This window comes from Solanum dulcamara, chromosome 8, assembly GCF_947179165.1.
Source record: "Solanum dulcamara chromosome 8, daSolDulc1.2, whole genome shotgun sequence".
NCBI classification, from domain to species: domain Eukaryota; kingdom Viridiplantae; phylum Streptophyta; class Magnoliopsida; order Solanales; family Solanaceae; genus Solanum; species Solanum dulcamara.
The window spans coordinates 66213384-66233453 of NC_077244.1; the positions used below are offsets into that span (position 1 = coordinate 66213384).

Genomic DNA, 20070 nt, shown 5'->3' on the forward strand with positions numbered 1-20070 from the left:
TAAGTAAATTTGAATTGGTGCCATACACACTTTTGAACTAAAAAGAGATACCAGTAATAAGATTAGTTTGCGTAACAAACTAGCGAAAGTGGAAAGGTTTGGTCTGGACAAGAAAACAGAATACGAAGACAAAAAACGATTGGACCCTTGTATGTCCACGTCTGTCTGTCTGTCCTTTTCTTTCAAATTTGTAACGAACCCCATTCTTCTTCTCACAAGGAACTATCGGGAAAAGGGTCTGCGAAATGAGAAAACTTTCTGTTTTTCTTTCTATTGGATTCGCTCATAGATCCTCCAAATTCCGCAGCTGCAGCAATAATCATAATGCTCTTTGTTTTTACAGCAATTGCCCTTCTCCCTCCAATAATCCTGGTTAGCTTCCCTTTTCATTATTATCTCTTTGTGTTTTTACTTTGCTAAATAGAATCGGTAAAATTTAGGGTGTAAGGGGGAAATTCACTTGCTTATTTCGTAGCCAATTGCCCATTTTCATTTCATCGAGATTAGGCTAATCCAGTGTCACTATGTATATTCTCCAAAGTGTGACTAATCCCGGTGATAGACGTGAATGTGTTTTTGTCCTGTAAGTGTGTTTACTTAAGATTCTGTGCTTTCTAGGAGTCTTTTAGCCTAGTACATATTTTTATGCCAGTAAAAGATATATAGAGTCTAGTACTTTTCATTTTTATTTTGTATAATGCTTGCCTGAGATGAATTTTAATTGGAGAAACATGGCAAGGATTTATATAGCCAACCCCAGCTTGTTTGGGACTTCTATGTAGTTGTTGTAGCTTTTATTTGGCAAGTGAAATGTCTATAAATATTTTGTGCTTAGATTATTTATATTGCCAAATAAATGATAAGAAAAATCTAGAACAATTATGTTCTTGCTGATAAGAGATTTTCATCCTATATTTTCCTGTTGAAAAATTTCAGTCAAGTCTATCAACTGGTTCTTTTTCTTGAGTTTTACTCATAGCAACTATTATGCTCGATTTTCGAAGCATGAATCATCTAATTAGTAATTACATGTACACATAATGAGAAAGAGTGAAAAATTTGAGTCTGAACTATCAACTATGTGCCATGGATAATTAACGAATACACAAATAAATAGAAAAAACTGTGTGCCCATTTGGCAGGTTACACCAATCTTCTCGTCAATCTTTCTTGTTTTATAAGCTTGTTGCAAAGTGATGCTGGTCTTTCTTCAGGACTTCTTGGACATTACAGGAGTCTTGTTGAACAGGGGAAGCTGCAGCATGATCCTTACCAGGAAAAAATTGCTTCTGAACTAGAAAATCTGCTTGGAAGGTTGGAGCAATATGAAAAGGATATGGAGGAATATCATGTGAGAGTTTTATATTGTGATAATGAACTTTTATTGAAGTTTTCTATCCAGTGTTGTTCAGAAGGCTTTATTTTTATTTTTCATGCTTTTAGGCAAAACTTGCACAATGGGAGGATAATAGGGAAAATCGGAGGCGTAAGCTTCTTATGGAGGAAGCTGAGGCCAAACAACAAGGTGCATTTAAACCAATAAACAAATCTCGCAATATTTTCCAAAGATGGATGGCTCGGTGAGTGTACATTTTTCGACATTCTTATGAAAATGCTTTCCGTGCACAGTTTTTGTTGGTCATAGTTTCTTTACTTTAAATAAATAAGTTTGTTTTTTTATAAACAAAGTGAGAGACATTGTTTTGGTTCTCAATGAGATCCATTAAGGAATTAAAGGGATAGGGTGGTCTTACCTTCTTGATACTTTGAATGCGTTGATTGTTTTGGTTTATCACATTCTCTTTTCTCAAGAAAGTATATCACTGCCATTAGTATAAAGTATAAATTCAGTTGCTTCTTCTTCACCTCCAGTGATTTAATTGTCATTTTCTTTTTGGCTCAGGAAACCTGAAGATGTGGAAGAAGGAGTTGGGAAATGGGTTTCATATTTTAATCGCGAGAAGAAGTTAGACTCACAAGTCGGTCGACGTCCTGCTGCTCCTCCAGCCCCAAAAGGACTATATCTATATGGCAATGTTGGGAGTGGTACAACTGCTTCTTGTCTATTTATGTTGCATGGTAGTTCATACATGCTGTACAAATTCATCTCATCCTCGTTTTCTATAATGATAAATTTTTTGTTTCATTAGCTTCTATTAACGATCAGTATCAGCCATGCTTTACTCATAGACATAAACAAAAACTATATATTGTACTTCATGTAGGGAAGACAATGCTTATGGATATGTTTTATAAGGCCAGTGAAGGAATTGTTAAACATCGAAGAAGGTTTCACTTTCACGAGGTGAGTGCTTGTTTGGGCCTTATATTTTGACTTAATTTGTCACATTTTACACATCAATCAATCAATTGATCAAACTAGTTGGGGTCAGCTATAAGCCCTATATATCCATTCCACGCTCTTAGGACCCATTTCATTCCAGTACGAGTCAGGTTCTACATATGCATGACAAAAACTCATCTCCAATTCCTGAAACAATTTAGTCTGTCTTATCCTGAATTGCACTTCCTCACAATTGTGCTTATAAGCAAAATGTCACAGGTCAAACTTGACAATTTGCAATGCAAGATTGTCTGCCCCAAAGGCACAAATAGATGACATTTAGTATCTGATATTATTTTAGTATGTAGAGAAATAACTGGTAGACCGACATTATTTTGATACGGAAAGAAAATAACTGGTAGTTGTCTGAAGCTGATAACAGGTAGTTGCTTAATAGGAAAATCTCCTAGATCTTTTTATGAGATGGTGCAATAATAATCAGAAAACAAAATACATTTGTCGTGAAGGATGAATGAGTAAGAGTTCCATGTAATATGAGGCAAAGCATATTGGAGTTGATGCACAAAATGTTAAAACCCTCTTGGCACGTGAATGGGATACTAGATTTGCTTATATCTTCTGTTCCTATTCCACCATTTTGCTTCTGTGGTGAAATTATCTTAATAGTCATGAAAAATATTGCTTTTGTCAGTCATTGTTGCTGGCATGAAGTCGGTCTGGCATACTAACAAATTTGCCATGCTAGTATGGGTTCCTGAAGCAAAAGAATTGTCTGGTCTAATAGCTGATTACCCTCGAGTAGTTTGGTGAATTCTCTTATTTTTCAAGAAACATAAGGATTGAAACCTGAATAACATGTTTGAAGCATGCTTATTAAATGACCAAAGCATTATCTGTAGGTTTTTCTATATTGTAATGTTAATCTGCCCATGTCATGTATTTCAATACTTGAAATGGTCAACTAATCCTATCAATCTGCTCTGTGATCACAATATTTGTCGTCTGCTGCACTTCTGATTTTTTCCAGATGATACAATTGGCAGGCTATGCTTAAAATTAATGAACATATGCATAAAATTTGGAAGAGTCAGATGGAACAAAAATCTCTGCAGTCAAGTATTTCTGGTTGGGTCATGAATCTTCCTTTCGATTCAAAAGTTAAAGAATGGATAGCTGCTGAAGAAAGATATAAGCAAGAGGTGCAGATGAAAAACATTCTTCTGGACGTAGCTGACAAGTTTCTTGTTAACCAGGCAGATCGTAGGAGAGGTGCTAGCATCCTTTGCTTTGATGAAATACAGGTAAATACAGTTAGATTTTGTTTACAGGAACTTTTCTAACCATACCACCATACAGTATGAGCCCGTTTGGATGGGCTTAAAAAAGTAACTTTTATGTATGAAGTGCTTTTAGAACTTTGAAGTGCTGAAAGTTATTTTTATAAATAAGCAGTTGAGTGTTTGGATAAAAGTGCTTAAATGAGGAAAATGATGTGAATTTTAGGGTTAAAAGAATAAAAAGGGTAGTTTGGGAATTTAGTTAAAATATAAGGGATATAAAAGTAATTTCTATGGTCAAAGAAAATGACTTTAAGCACTTAGAAAAAAAAAGTTAGGAATCCTAACTTTTCATTTTTGACTGACTTTAAGAACTTTATGGCTTAAAGTTAACATTAGGCAAACACGTCCAAAAGCTAAAAAGGGGCTTTAAGTTGGTTTTGACCAACTTAAATCCCATCCAAACGGGCTCTATATTGTTACTGAACTGTACGAGAAATGGACTAGGTTTTGCCAACTTCACATCTTCAGGAGCTGGCTTTATGAATTTATCAGACACAGTGGATCCAAACAAAATGATACTCCCTCCGTTTCAAAAAGAATGACCTGGTTTGACTTGGCACGGAGTTTAAGAAAATAAAGAAGACTTTTCAATCTTGTGGTCCTAAATTAAAGTTATGTCAAATGTACAAAAATGCCCCTTTAATCTTGTGGCCTGAAACATGCCATGTGGAAAGGTGTTACCAAAAAAAAGAAAGGGGTCATTCTTTTTTAAACAAAATAAAAATCAAAGGAGGTCATTCTTTTTGAAACGGAGGGAGTAAGAAATTAGCTACAGTTAACTCAGCTTCAGTGATATATATAGCCTCATTCAATCTGTTTAATGTTATTGTTATAAATACACCATCCAGTATATGTGGAAGTCTGCCATTATATGCTAGAGTTGTCCCATCTTCTCTCTATTTGTGTTGTGGAATTACAACTCTCAAAAAGCTGTAGCAACCTATTTATGCTGGGGTTATATGTTGTGAAATGAATCTGACTGAAGATTGCCTCTTTTTTTCTGGTGACAGACAGTTGATGTTTTTGCAATTGTGGCATTATCTGGAATTCTCAGCAGATTGTTGAGTACCGGAGCTGTTCTCGTGGCGACCAGTAATCGTGCACCAACGGACTTAAACCAGGTGCATTTACTTCTGGAAAAGCAATGCATTATTCTTTTTCATTCTTAAAGAGTATTCCATTTGCATTTTCATACTCAACTCACTTGATTTTTGTTGCAAGTTTAGACTTGGAAGATGAATAAAATGGAAGTCTCTGATTCAATGTACTTGAAACATTGTTACATTTATCATCATCATTACCATTTTCAAAACAAAACAAAACATTATTACATTTATCTGTGACATTTCTTTTTTCTGATCAAGTATTTATTATGACATTTCTTTGTTATTCAGGATGGCATGCAAAAGGAGATCTTTCAAAAGCTACTAAAAAAACTTGAGGAGCACTGTGAAACTGTTCTAATTGGCAGTGAAGTTGATTATCGCCGCCTTATTGCTCAGAGATCTATTGACCAGGCAAGACTTTAAGGAAATTTTACTTGTTTCTATTCCCTGATAAACTGACTCAAATATATGCTCATATATACACACATCTTGTCTGCTGTATAATCTGATATTTAAATCCAATTGGAAGCAGTAAAAGCAGGCCTCTCTCTTGTGGTTAAGAAGCCACATCTCTCCAAAGGTGGGGGGACATAGGACTTTTGAGAAGAAACATGGACAAGCCTAGTGTAATCAATGCCAAATCTAGCAGAAGAAGGCCGAACGATTTTGATAGATCTAATATAACTTTGTATGTTATGAATTACTTAGAGAGACTAATATGTTACTGATTATGTGCTTGGTCCTCTCACTGAACACTGAATTTGAAACAACATAAAGTGCAACCTGATTATCACAAATGAGTTCTGTGAGAAATATTAGAGAAAAAAATATTATTGAATTGTGTATCTACATTATTATACAGAGACCTTATTTATAGACACTACAATACAATCCTTTACTATTTCTATTCTTATTAATATTCCTATTTCTATTCCTACTCTAAGTAGGATTGTATATACCTTTCCTATTCTAACACTCCCCCTCAAGCCTAGTGCATACAAGTCATATGTCCCTAGTTTGTTGCAAATGTAATTAATACGAAGACCGATGAGGGGCTTGGCGAGATATCTGCAAGTTGATCACTCGACTTCACAAAATTGACAGTCAATCTCAATGTGCTTTGTCTTTTCTTAAAATACTGTATTTGATGCATAATGCCAGTCAATCTCAATATTCTTGGCCTTCTCATGAAATACTAGATTTGGGGCATAATGTCGATAAAACACAGAGTGATAAATTCCTGAATTGCAATGTTGAACTTTCCAAACCAAGCTTGAGAAGACTGTTTTCAAATCATAGAGTGACTTACACAATCGACATACAAGACTACCAAACTCCCCCTAAGCAACAAAATCAGGTGGTTGCTCCATATAGACTTCTTCCTCGAGACAATCATGGAGAAAAATATTCTGAATGTTTAGCTGATTAAAAGGCCAATCACGACAACCATAGATAGAAAAAGGAACATATGTTAGTTTAGCCACGGGAGAGAAAACATCACTGTAATCCAGCCCAAATATCTGAGTATATCTCCTTTTTCTTTTGGCAAAAGTAATCATAAAACTGATCGGAACATGCTCATGCGCCGGATTATTAGATTTGATGGCTGAAAGTAGTCACAATCTGAGAAATAAAATTATATGGGTAGGGACGGAATGACCCTACTGAGAAAGAGAATGATATGGGTAGGGTCGGAATGATGGCGCGACCCTATTGAAAAATAGAAATTATATGGGTAGGGTCGGAATGATGGCACGATCCTACACAAATAAGAAAGTAGTCACCGAAACGATGGCACGATGCTACACAAATCAGATATGAAAAAGTAGTCACCGAAAAGATGGCACAGTGCTATACAAATAGGATATGAGGAAGTAGTCACCGGAATGATGCACGGTGCTACATAAATTAGATATGGGAAAGTACTCTGGAAAAATGCATGGTACTACGCAAATTAAATATGAAAAAGTAGTCGCCAGAAAGATGCACGGTGCTACGCAAATTAGAAATGAGAAAATAGTCATCGGAAAGATATACGGTGACCCTGACTTTTGCTAACATAATCATTGGCCAGACGGGCGGCATATATGGATAATAGCTGCCCGCCGGCAGCGGGAGCTCTTTGATTCTCTACCAAGATCGTAGAAGCTCTGATACCATGTGAGAAATATTAGCGAAAAAAATATTATTGAATTGTGTATCTACATTATTATACAGAGACCTTATTTATAGACACTACAATACAATCTTTTACCAAGTAGGATACTATTTACTATTTCTATTCTTATTAATATTCCTATTTCTATTCCTACTCTAAGTAGGATTGTATATACCTTTCCTATTCTAACAAGTTCCATCTGAGTGGTATCTCAAAACATCATTTCTTTCAATAGTTGTTTAATCCATGTAAGTTCACAAGTTGCAATTGTCATGGCTCAATATTCAGCTTCACAACCACATACTGTTTCTTGTGCTTCCAGGATATTAAATTGCCTCCAACTAGCTAATAAAGAGGAAAGGGCACAGAGGGTCTCTTTCTCTGATCCATCTATGAGCATTAAAAAACCCTTCAGGTGCTCCATTAATAAGAGCAGAAAATTTCACAGTAGAGATACATAATTTTACCCACTTGCTCCACTTCTCCCCAAAACCCATCTGCCTTAAGATTCTGAGAAGAAACTCCCAATTGACATTGAGAAGTCATATGCATTCTCAATGTCAATTTTACACAAAATACCAGGCTTATTCTGAGATATTCTCGATTCTACTGGTTCATTATCTACTTTCACAATTCACCTTATATCTCTTTGTCCTGTTTCTCAAGGTGATTTTGCTTTGCCTACTTTCATCATTTTCTTGAGCATTGTTATGCTAATGGAAATGAACTATGTAGTAATTGGTACAAGAGGTCATAGCTAATATCCATTGCTTGAATGTTAGTCTAATTTCTAATGTGATTTTAAACTCTATTGTAGTTCTTAAAAAAATATCAGATTCATGTTATTTATGCTTGAGGATCTTAAGATACATTTTATTTTGATTGTTTGTTCCCATTATGCAATTGCAGGTCCACTACATTTGGCCTTTAAATAGCAAGATTAAACAAGAATTTGAGGATATCTGGAATAAAATTAGTAAACAGGCTGGAGGAAGCATCGTTTCACATACTATTCCTGTGATGTTTGGAAGGTATTTTTAATTAATCCTTGATATTTTTTAAATCAGAAAGAGCCCTTGGATCTGTCATATGATAGTCCTTTGCTTTCTATCAGAACATTGGAAGTTCCTGAGAGCTGCAATGGGGTGGCACGGTTCACCTTTGAATATCTGTGTGGTCGGCCGGTACTATGCTCTTGTCAGTCAGAATTTTCCTTTTCTTTTCTCTGTATGACTTACTTATACTAGAGAAAAAAGATCTGTTAATGAGAGACTTATTCTTATCGAATTGTTTGTGCTTTTGCCACTTGTCATCATGGGCAGTACATGCTTATTTGTATCAGTCACATTTTGGTTTGCTACTTGCTATGACAGTCTGTCATGTAAGTAGGAGTGGTCATGGTATCCCATTTTAAAAAAATTATTTATGAATCAAAATGTTCTTATAATCTCTACTTATATAATGTAATGAACTTCTAATTATATTGTAACTTAAGCCTAGCTTGTTGTGACATGAAATGCCATTAACTATTATAATCATACGATTAAAGGTACTATAGAAATTTTTCTACTCCCTTTTTCTTTAACTGCATTAGAAATTAATCTTAATTCAGTTGGTAATTGACAGATGAACTGAAAACACACAAGAGCCAGATCAGGCTTCACTCAGCTCGGTGTGATGCCTGTACCCATAGATAAGCAAGCACCCTACTGTGAGAACGGTTTGACGCATATGTCAAAAATAAATACCATGACCTGATAAACTTAAGAGAATAGGTGCAGAAGAAGCCGAATTTTAATCAAATAAGATTCTGTTACGAAAAAATAGAGGATGAGATGAACTATCTGTACTGCTGTACTTGATGTTGCTGACTATAGAACTTGTCATTTCATTCTCGAGACCTTTGCCTCTTCTTCTTTTTTTCAGGTATTAGGTTGATAACCTGGTTGTTGTTTCTGGTTTCAATAGAACTTGTTTAACCTCTGAACATGAAGGGGGAGCCTTGGAGCAACGGTAAAGTTGTTTCCGTGTAACCTATAGGTCACGGGTTCAAGCTGTGGAAGCAACCACCAATGCTTTCACTAAGGTAGGCCGTCCACATCACACCCCTTGGGGTGTGGTCCTTCCCCAGACCCTGCTAATACGGGATACTTTGTGCACTGGGCTGCCAACCACTGGTTATGTCTATTTGGCTGGTTGGAACTCCGAAAGTTTGGTTTTATATGCTCTGATCGTCTTCATGTAGTTCCATTCAAACTGAACTTCACCAAAGATAGAACTATAGAGGAGGCAAAATGACGTGCCATGAAAAGTTCAGTGATGTCTTAGCTCAAAGGTCATTTAGATTAAAATGAAGTATGAGAGAACTCAGCTTGAACTTGAATTTGTATCTCTTTTTGCGGTGTTCACAGTTTTTCACCTGATCATCAATCTAATAGGAACAAGAACAAGGCAGTATCTTTAACTCTGACCTCGTAATAGAATGCTCTCTGATATAATCTAATTGTGGACATTTCAGCTTGGAGCAGCAGACTACATTGCAGTGTCTAAACACTATCACACTGTTTTCATTTCTGATATTCCTACTATGAGCATGCGTATCCGTGACAAGGTACCATCTTCAACATTCCATACTACATATGCTAACTAACATATTAAGCTTTGATTTACAGATTCTGCTGCTTGTATACTGATATCCTGCTAGTACTACTTATACTAGCATAAAAGACTGCTATCACTAAGTAGTTCCACTGTGTCTTTAAACTAAACCGTAAGAACTTACCTCCGTATTTACTGGATATGTGGATTTCTTGCTTTCAGGGTTCATATTGAAGGGAAAATAATTGCTTTTGGCCTTGACATGTCTGAGATTTTTTTCTTGTTTTTTCAGATTCAATCAATTTCCTTGACTTTTCGAGGCATGGTTTCCGTGCTGTTTAAACAGTCTTATTCAGCCTTCTGTAAATTGGATCCATCTCTTCCCACTTATCCCTCCATTTTGTTTTCATTGTTGAAAGATGCTTAAAATTATAACATTGTACACTCTGTGTCTCAGAATCCAGCTTGGAACTAGGATTTAATAATTCTAAACTGCTTACTCAACCCTGTCTTGCTAACACCTTCTTGGTCCCCCTCACACTTCTTTGGCCTCTTAAGGTTCAAATAGTTAGTCAAATTTTTGGCGGACCAAGTAATAGAGGTAATCTAATACTCATGTTCAAGAGTTCTGATTCCCAACCCATGCTATAGCTTGGACGGCCACCACACCTAACAAACATCAAGGCAGGAACACAAAAAAGAGGAATATGGTCTAGGTTGGGTGAACATCATGTTTATTTTTAGACATTACAAGTCTAGCGTGAAAATGGGTAGTTGTAGGGGGGCTGATTTTGCTTGAGTTTCCTAGTGTGATACTTTGGTTCCCTGTATTTTCTTGAAATCTCCCTGTTTAAAAGGATGGAGAGTGGTGGTAGGTAAGTGTGGATGATGTAGATGGATATGGGATTAGTTTAATGCCTGGTAGCTATGGGAATATGTAATGCATTTTACTTCTCTTCTTTCTTTGTCTGTTCTGTTCTCAGAATTTGAGAACTATGTTTTACGCCCTGTTAAACATATTTTAGATTATATTCATATGCACTATTTTTTTTAAGATCTTAATCCTGCTTTCATGCTTCTTATGTTGTTGAGTTATTTTTTATGTTACTGCTGGTAACAATCTTTCTACTTTTCAGGCTCGAAGGTTTATCACCCTCATTGATGAATTATACAATCATCATTGTTGCCTATATTGTTCTGCTGACTCTTCAGTAGAGGATCTATTTCAAGGAGCAGAAGAAGGAACACTTTTTGATTTGGAAAGGTAAGTGTGATATTGTTTTACTCTCCTGGGTCTTCTGGTCTACTAAGATGGTGTCCACATTTTTTATTTTGTATACCTTTGTTATGTGTGCTTTTGCATCACTAGATTGAATGGTCCTTCTGTTGCAGTGAGAACTAATATTTCCTAGATAATGTTCATCAAATTGAGAAAAATCTCTCTGAAAGTTAAGATTTTTATAACATGCTTTAGATTGCATGGAAGCTACTGTTTAGTATCTCTCCTTCCATGAGTTGATTTTCTAGTAACAATCTAGGCTGTGGCGTTACACGACACAGAAGTGTGGATGTACCAACACTAAACACTAAAAAGAAGTTACCTAGGGTATTTCCATCTAGTTCCATATAAGGAATAAACTTCGAGATTTAGTAAAGGATTGAGGTCAATTGATATCAGTGTGCTATTTGTACAGCTTCCAATTTGAGACAGAGATAGAAGGTACAAAGCTCCGGCGAGATGTTTTAGCCGAAGGCAATGTTAGTTCTGGAGGTGCTCCATCTGGCATTACTACTATGCTATCTGGTCAAGAGGAGATGTTTGCATTTCGACGAGCTGTAAGTGATTTTCATTGTTATGCCTCTGTTTTCTTCGTCTCAGTTTCTTTAGCTGTGGGCTCACCTCGGGGTAAGGGGATAGGGATGAACGCCTGATGTTGAGGAAATAGATCTCGAAAAATGTTTGATATTGGAAAAGCTCTCGGGTTTAACAATTATTGAAAATATCTTAACCCTTCTGAAACCTCCTGGATTTCTCCTTATGAATTTCATGTTAGTTGGATTTTCAGCCTTGGGTGCATCATCATTTTACTTGGTCAAAAGAAAAAATAAATAAATTGATAACTATCACTCGATAGTGTTGGTTGCTTATTGGCAATTGATTAGAGTACCTTTTTTTTCGTTTACTACTTTGTCTTTCTTATCGATGCTGAAAGCATTAAAACTGAGATCTGTGGTACTATTATTGCATCTCTTCATTATCTGTAGGGGATTCAAGCTATTATCTATAAAGGTGCTAATATCAATGCCTGGTAATTGCTTTATCTTGTCATATTGAAAAAAATATTAATATTTTAGTAGCAAAAGAAGGGAAGAGGAAAGTTGGAAAGGAAATGTGGAGGTTGTGAAAGTGCACCTAACAAAGGATATCTGGACTCTTGAAAAATTTCCTCCACCACTTCACAAGTGAAGGAAGATATTTAAACTTTAAGATAACCCAGGCCCCTTTGAACAACAAACTAGCTCCCAAATCTTCAAATACTCCTCCAAACTCTGTTAACACCTCTCAGTCTGAGAGGAGCACTCATTGCCAGTTCAATCTTCTCTGCTATTCCCTATGGATTTCAAACAGATTAATAATAAAGGTTAGTGCTTTAAAGACAAGATTTAGTGAGAGTCTTGAGAGCCCTTTGGGAGAGTCCATTTACCAAGCCTCTTGGATTTAAGAGTAATTTAAACCCCCAAGGAGAATCTAACTAGCAAGCCTCTTGGAAGTCCTCTTCACCGCATGGTCCCAAAAGTTATAGGAAAAGGTTTACTCCCTAAGGGAAATCCAAACAAGAGAAAGGAAAATTGTGATACTGCCACTAGCAATTGAACCCCGTGACTATTATTGTGACCCTCAAGTTGGTGGCGTCTCCTGTTTGTTTTCGAGCCACAAACAACCTTAATGACATTTAGAAGGGTGAGGATTAGCGGATCTCTTCGCATAATCACGAAAAGAACAGTAGCATGAACAATATAAACTTTGACTCAGTTTAAAAACCAGCAACCTATGACACTTGTCGGTCCTCGAAAGGCTCTACTTGATGCTTGCTTCCACCACCCAAGTGAACAACAATGAGAGAACTGTAGGATGTGTGCATTATTTGTGTTGACTAAAAAAACTGACGAACTGAAATTTTCAATTATTTTTGTTCCATTCTTGGCTTTTCCAGTTCAGTTACAGTTTTTCGGGATCACTTAACTGTTTTGGTATAAGAAGTGTTAGATAACCATTTCTTGATCACAATGTCCTGTGACCTTAACTGTTTTATTTTAGAGAATCTAAATTAGTAGAGAGTGAATTATTGAATAAGCCAATTACAACGCTACTCTCATGTTTTGCTACCATTGATTTCTATTTTTCTTTGAACTTGAATACTCTGTGCTCTTTCCTTCAAAATGTGACTACTGGAATGATCTTTGTAGCATAATTCTTCATCATTAGAAGTGGACATTTAAAGTCCTTGTTATTCGCCTTGAAGGCCTTTCTTGGAAGAATGTGTACTTCTTTTAGTCTATTTTTTCTTTTATTTTTATGTACCATTGCATATCCACATGTGTATTAATGCCATGTTGACTATTACTATTACTATCACCATTTACTTTCTGTTTATGTTTTCCATTTCTAAATAACCCAGTAGTCCTCTGTTTATAAGGGGTTATCAATATATAAATCTTTGTTCAACTTTTGTTCACGTAAGAATAAATTTAAGTTACAACTTACAAATAGTATATTTTAAGCAAGATAATATTTTACTTGTGGTTACAACTTATGCGTAATAGTTTTTTTCTGTTTTATCATCTTTAGATGGTGGAAGTTTATTGGCATTTCCAAGTTGCAAATAACTCCATTTGGCATCTCTTTTTATCTTTTTCTTAGTTTACTATTCCTCTTCATCCTTTACATTTCAACAGTTTGAAAGAAAAGCTACCATACCGAATAGATAGGCCTAAATATAGTCCAAAAAGTTAGTAAAAGCCAATGATAGATCCAAAGTGAAAAAATGCTGAACCAAACTGAAAGAGAAAAAAAAGAAATTGAACTGATTACAGTTCGGTTTGGTTTGCATGTTTACAAACATAAAACAGGAATATTCAAACTGAAGTAGCACAAAAATCTAAGTAAAACACCAAAGTCAGACCTTTAGACAACTTTACTATTCATTGACAGTTTCTGACTTTTGTCATGTATGGTACATCTGTTAATTGCTAATGCTTTTCTTCATACACGACGGAGACATTGTGTTGAATGGAAGATCCTTTTAATGCAGGTCTCGCGCTTGATTGAGATGCAGACACCTTTGTACCTTGAAGCAGTTCAGCATCTCCATCCCTATTTTGATTCTTTGCACAATGAGTTCGAAAAATTTAGTGCCAATTAAGAACTATGGCCTATGTAATTAGGTTTATGTATAAGATCTTTGTTGACAATTCTTTTCCACCCTTCCAATTGTCTTGCTTTTAGTTCTCTTTTGGGACAAGACATGTTGAATAGAAAATAAAAGGAAGTGAGTGGTGGCACAAACATAGGGTAGTCCTTTGAGATTTCTCATGCTTAAAAGGGGATGTATTAGACCAAATGTCACAACAATCTTGTTTCAGATTGCAAAATTGAATTTTGGTTAGCTATATCAACAAGAAAGGAAATGGTTTTGGTGTTTCGGTAATTAGCCATCCATTCCAGTTCCTCCTCCCCTTGCAGTGTGAAAAGAAAGGGAACTAACGAAAATTAGAAACCTGAGAGGCCTACAGAGATTAGTGCTTTCAGTTTGCAGAAATTCCAAAACATGAAGGTAATCTATCAAGGTACTTATTTGGTATGATGATGACATGAGCTTAAATGATGCAGTGAGGATTCATATAGCCGGCCCCAACTTGTTTGGGACTGAGGCGTAGTAGTAGTTGTAATCTATCAAGGTACTTGTCTGTTGTCAGTTAAGATTTGAGACATTGTACACTTCTGTCTTCTTATTCTCATGTGTGTGTGTACACCTGTGTGGCCTATTTGTTTTCTTTGGGATGAACTAGATAAAGACTTGGTCAAGAAAACTCACATATAGCTCTGTGTGTTTATCTCTTTTCAACTACTACAAGAAGTCGAGATGCTGAATGGAAAGTGTCTCTATGCATCTTGGCATATTTTTGAGGGCAAACCTAACATAATCATGAACTCTACTTTCATTTTTGTCAAATCCGGAAAACTTCAAATCCACCCCCCCCCCCCCCCCCAAAAAAAAAAAAAAGACGACAAAGGACAAAGGATATAAATGAATAAAGAGAAAAGATGACCTTCAGGTTTAAGGATAGAAAAAGGGAAGGTAGAATGTTGCAGTACATATTCTTATGTTGCTTTCAGAATAAGGAAAACTGGAAATTTCACCTCAATGAAAAGAAAGCACTGGAGATTTTAGTGAAGACATCCCTGAACATGAATATGGCCAACTTCAATGTTTGAATCAAACTGGATATATGCCTTGATCATGATCAATCCCTTTTAAGTATGGCCGTATGTGTATAAATTTAGCACAACTTGTCCATTTGACACCTTTAAATCTTCTCTCTCATGGCCTACTGTTTCCCTTCAATCATCCTCACACCCTGCAACTTCAAGTTTTTGTAACACTAGGGGTGGTTTGATAAAATTTGTGACTCAATTGTCTCAACATATATTGGCCCAATTCTTAGAGATGTAAGATTTTACGTGCAAAAGTTGATGAACATGATGCTTTTCATAAGAGAATTTTAGTACAATTGTTCAACGATAAACTACCAGACGTAATTAATACCACATCACTAACAGGGAAGATCGCAGCAAGATGGTTACATCCAACAACACCTTAGATAAGCAAGTAAACAAAAAGCAACTACATCCAACAAATAATGAATTTTAAAGTAAATCATGTTTCATTTTTTCTTTTTCTTTTTTGCTTTCCTACAGATGTAATCAAAGACCATTGAGAACCCAACAGCTGAATGCAGTATAGCTTGGGATACTTCAATCATCAGGAAAGAGAGCAGATGTGGAAATAATCAGTTCTGCTGCTCCTCATTGTCCCCGTTTTGCTCTGCTTCTGCAGCAATTAACTCATCAAACTTCTCAGTCTTGCCCAGTACTATTTCAATCTGCACCAAGCGAAGATGATAAATAAAATAAAAACCCTTAGTTTGATCACAAGAGGATACCACAGATTAGAGGAGGATGACTGTTCAGAGAAGGAAATTTTTTTTAAAGATGGATTACGGACCACATTTAACACCCGCTAGCTCACATGAATTCAACTTTGTTTTAAAGAGTATAAAGTGGAAGAAGAACATGAAAGCTGTAAAAGCAGCATCTATATAGCCATAATGTAATACTGGCCAGGTTCATTTTTCCATCTCTGCCTTTGCCAAAGGAAAGTGATTTATTTCATTCTACGGCTTTTAAAAACAGGAACAACAACAATGGGCAAAACCAAAAATAATGCATTGATTATGTACCTTCAACAGGCATGAGGGTGTAAAACTAACTTCCAATCAAGTCTAAAATAACCAAGTGGGACTAGACACATTTTGGTGAGCAAGGATGTAAACCATCACTAACCCTACCATCTATTCTACAGCTTTTGTAAAGTTCTGCACAAATCCCAACTCAAACAGCTTGAACACTTTACTTAACAAAGGTCTATGCTACTATTCTTCGGAAACAATCTTGAGTCCCAAGCTAACATTTACCATATAACCTCTATAGAATGAGTTCCATTACTCCAAAACCACCAAAAATGAAGCAGACTAATTCATCAATTGAACGATTCATCATGCTTTTGGAATTTACCTTTGCTTTTGGTATTGGTCGAGCTCCTGGTTCGTCCCTCATGTCCACAGTGAGTGTCCTGATCTCTGCAGCAAGTGTACCCTCAAAGTTAGATGTCAAGAAAGATTATAAAAACGATGGGAGTGGAGTAGGAGAAGCCTCACTCTTCTCAACAGCAAATCCATTGTTCTTGAGAATTTCAGCAATGGTAACCACTGTGGAAATAGCTGTATACATGTGGAAAAGATTGTTAATCCTTTAGAGAACTATATGGCAAGCCAATTCAATTATTAGCAAGTTTTCAACATGTTACAAAAGGATGAGTACACAAAAAAAAATGAAAAGAACATCAAACTGAACTGTACCGCCACCATGTATTTCTTTTTACTTAATAAGGTTTACCGGCAAGCACAAGGAGCCACTTCAAACATATTCTCAAGCACATTCTGATTTTTAAGTAAAAGATCCCTCAGAAGCCACAGGGATAAGGTTGTGAATCAGAGTTCATCCCAGATACGCTCAACTACTATCTATGTTTGAAATCCATGATCCTTTTAATGCCAGGAGTTGGTTGAAAATGGTTTCACTATGATATCACATCCCTGGTAAAGTGAGCAACACTGTGTATTATACTCTTCTTATACACAAGCTATTGAAGTAGTAAACAATGCATTCTTGAGATGGCAAACAACATCACACATTGCCAAGAATGGAATTCACCAATCAAGAAAAAGTCAATTGGGAAAAGAAAGTGATAATGCCTCCATATCCCAAGTTGTGACACGGTGTTTTCTTGATGTGAAAAGACAGCATAATCACATTAATGTAGAAGAAGACCCATATGACATTAATTATAAGCAAGGGGAAACCACAAACTAGTACTCAAAATTGAGGGTCAAGAAGATTTACCCATCCCAAGAGCAGAGAGTTCCACTTCATTGTACTGTTGCATGTACCTCTGCAAGAAACATACCAAATATCTCAGGATACTAACTCAGACCAATAGCAACAATCAGGAAAAATCAAATATAGATAGTCATATGACTAACATTTTTCAAGCTTACGAGCCACTTGCATCCGGGAAAAGCTTCAAACAATATATTATAAGTCCTGTGCTAACCCTCTAATTGTCACTGTATGGGGTGAAATTCTTCAAATATACATAAAGTACCTTTTGATAAGTAATACCTACGAAGTGCCTCAATTGTAGGTCTGAATATTTAATTCGGATCCTACAGACTCACATCTTTTCCATTGCAATTGCTCTACATTTTGTGAACTGAACTGCTACAGCAGACAACTAGAACTTGTACGTTCTTTCTTATGCTTCTCAAATAAACATGTTTATTCATTTTAACTCCACGTATTACAGATAGAAATTTATTTCAAACACCCACAACTCATCAATAAATTATTGAAACAAGATGAGCAATTTTTCTTCAATCAAACTAATTGTTATTATAATTAAATCCAGGAAAAAACTGATAAAATCCCAGGAAACTAGACCTCAGCCACAGCAATCGACACATCGAATTAGCAAAGACCCTGGTTATTGTGCATTAACTGATAGCATTTTGCGGGACTCCCACTATGAGCAATATCATTTTTGACAATGTAAAGTAATTGCTTCTGCTCCATCAAAGGTAAAATATCTTTCAGAATTATCGAAAAGCAAAAACAAAAAAGGAGAGAGAAGCAAATGGCAGGCCTATTTGAGATCAGATGACTGAGGAAACAGTATGCAAAATCCAGTCTTTCATTTTACCTTCTCTCACTTATCGCGTAAGCAAATAACTCAACAAACATAAGCAAATCTCATTTCACATTGCAAACGACTCTAACAAGAGAGTCACATCATCGGCTGACAAGCATAAGAACTTTAACCACAAACCCCATAACCATTAAATAGCAACAATTACTTCTGAAGCCAGATTTTTGCAAATCTACCTGTCCTCATAAAAACATCTAACAAAAGAATGCTCCATAACCAATTTATGGACAAGCAAATATAATCATATTAAAACAAACGCTCTCCGTCCAATTACGCAAAACAAAATACCCCAAACTTAGCCAACGGATACACAGATTACAATGCATGGCTTAATAACATGGAAAAAAAAGTGAACAAATTTAAATGTATGTAATTTAAATAACTAATTGCATAAAATACAGTAACAGTCTATAAACTCTTTATGATTTCAATATATATATAATCTAAATAAATAAATATTTGAGGAGAGAAAAAAAAAACGAACCTTTGAGAGGTTAACATAAAAGAATAGTGATTTCTTTGTGTTAGAAACTTGGATTCTGTTCTTCTTTTGTGGTTCTGAGACACTCATCTTGTTCACTCCCTCTGTGATTCCTTCCATTGTTTTGCTGATTTCTTCTTCTTATTATTCAGGAAAACCCTAATTTCGCAGCCTCCTTTCCCTTTAAAAAGGTTCCTTATAATTTGGGGGAAATTATACTCACAGTAGCAGATAAACCCTCGGGTCATTACCGGGTCATATCCGGGAGCTTTTAAGGGTTAGGCTCCTTAAACGACAGCGTTTTATGGCTGTTTGTTTCTTTTATCTTTCAAATGTACCCCCTCTTCTTTCGAAAATTATACTTTACACTGTAAGTAATTTGAATTAGTCAATAGAGTAAGTTGTTGGGGAAAAATTAAGTTTTAATATCAACTATTTAAAGTGAAAAAATAATATTTATAATTGCTACATAAATGATTTTTTATGATAGCTTGTACGTTTAACTTTTGTTATTATTAAATAGTAGGGAGGTTGTATACGAAATATTGTTAATACTTGAGTTTGTTCGAAATAGAACATTTTAATTTGTTCGTCAAACTTTTTTCCCTCAAAATTGAAACTTTATCTTATTTATATATTTATACTAGTATATATTATATTGTAATTGGTTTATCAGTGTCTCTAAATTTTTGAACTTGCTTTGATTCTTTTGCACAGAAACTCTAAAAATAAAGCCATTGTCAAATTTCAATGAAGAACGTGGAACTAATATTTACAGAGAAAATTAGGCAGGGCTTCTGAGTAAAAGGGATTTACTTTTTACTTTTTAAAATATTTGTAAGAGGAGAGATTAAAAAAAAAGAATTAATTAAAAGGGGTTTAATATTAAAAAGGATAAATTAGTTAAGATATAATGTTATAATATTAATGATAAATAAGTTAAAAGAATTGTTACAAAATAAAATGAAAATAAGAGATATAAGTGTAGTATCATAAATCAACAGAGATGTATGAATGTTATGAAACAAAATTTTGAGGGGAAATTCTAAAATTATTCTTATGATTTATTGGTCTAAATTAGACAAATTGAGTAGTACAAACACAACTGAGAAGGCGTTGCCAAAGGAAATCAATCTCTGACATTTCTTATAAGATACCACATGTTATACCAACTCAGTCATCCATATAGGTCATTAATAGAATTGTTACCTTATATTTTTATAAATTCTAAAATTGACTTTCAATAGTTTTTTTTTTCTTCCCTCTCTTCTTCTTTTATCCTAGACCTTTCCACATCATTTTTTTTATAAGTATATTATTTTTCCTCATGTTTGACAATTTATGTGATTTGGTCATCCCTCGCATGTAGCGTTCACTTGCACGATCCTTAATAATCGCTCGTGGCCACATATGAAAAATTGACATTCTCCAAAATAAACAAATTTTCGAAAAATCGTACAAGTTAACTAAAGACAT

General features: G+C 35.3%; 2 protein-coding genes across 2 annotated transcripts; one reads left to right on the plus strand and one right to left on the minus strand.

Annotated features, from left to right (window-relative positions):
- The first annotated feature begins 52 nt into the window (after positions 1-52).
- On the plus strand, positions 53-14204 carry LOC129899430 (uncharacterized). The gene is made up of 14 exons (XM_055974398.1): positions 53-372; positions 1215-1351; positions 1444-1580; positions 1904-2046; positions 2226-2305; positions 3349-3606; positions 4656-4766; positions 5040-5162; positions 7819-7940; positions 8024-8093; positions 9428-9520; positions 10644-10771; positions 11202-11343; positions 13821-14204. Exons 1-14 carry the CDS (start codon positions 246-248, stop codon positions 13929-13931), a joined length of 1782 nt encoding a protein of 593 aa, XP_055830373.1. The 5' UTR covers positions 53-245; the 3' UTR covers positions 13932-14204.
- Positions 14205-15306: 1102 nt separating this feature from the next.
- On the minus strand, positions 15307-18811 carry LOC129901269 (uncharacterized protein At2g34160-like). Its single transcript, XM_055976402.1, has 5 exons — positions 18598-18811; positions 17252-17300; positions 16507-16569; positions 16364-16428; positions 15307-15672 (listed from the first exon to the last, which is right to left on the minus strand). Exons 1-5 carry the CDS (start codon positions 18712-18714, stop codon positions 15580-15582), a joined length of 387 nt encoding a protein of 128 aa, XP_055832377.1. The 5' UTR covers positions 18715-18811; the 3' UTR covers positions 15307-15579.
- Positions 18812-20070: the final 1259 nt, after the last annotated feature.

Bases quoted from the DNA above. Each gene is read 5' to 3' on its own strand.
- LOC129901269 (XM_055976402.1), bottom strand. From the start codon at position 18,714: ATGGAAGGAATCACAGAGGGAGTGAACAAGATGAGTGTCTCAGAACCA. The intron at 16,570-17,251 runs GTAAATCTTCTT...ACATGTATACAG, and splicing joins ACTCTCTGCTCTTGGGATGG to CTATTTCCACAGTGGTTACC. The intron at 15,673-16,363 runs GTAAATTCCAAA...CGCTTGGTGCAG, and splicing joins GACCAATACCAAAAGCAAAG to ATTGAAATAGTACTGGGCAA.
- LOC129899430 (XM_055974398.1), top strand. From the start codon at position 246: ATGAGAAAACTTTCTGTTTTTCTTTCTATTGGATTCGCTCATAGATCC. The intron at 1,581-1,903 runs GTGAGTGTACAT...TTTTTGGCTCAG, and splicing joins TTCCAAAGATGGATGGCTCG to GAAACCTGAAGATGTGGAAG. The intron at 8,094-9,427 runs GTACTATGCTCT...TGGACATTTCAG, and splicing joins AATATCTGTGTGGTCGGCCG to CTTGGAGCAGCAGACTACAT.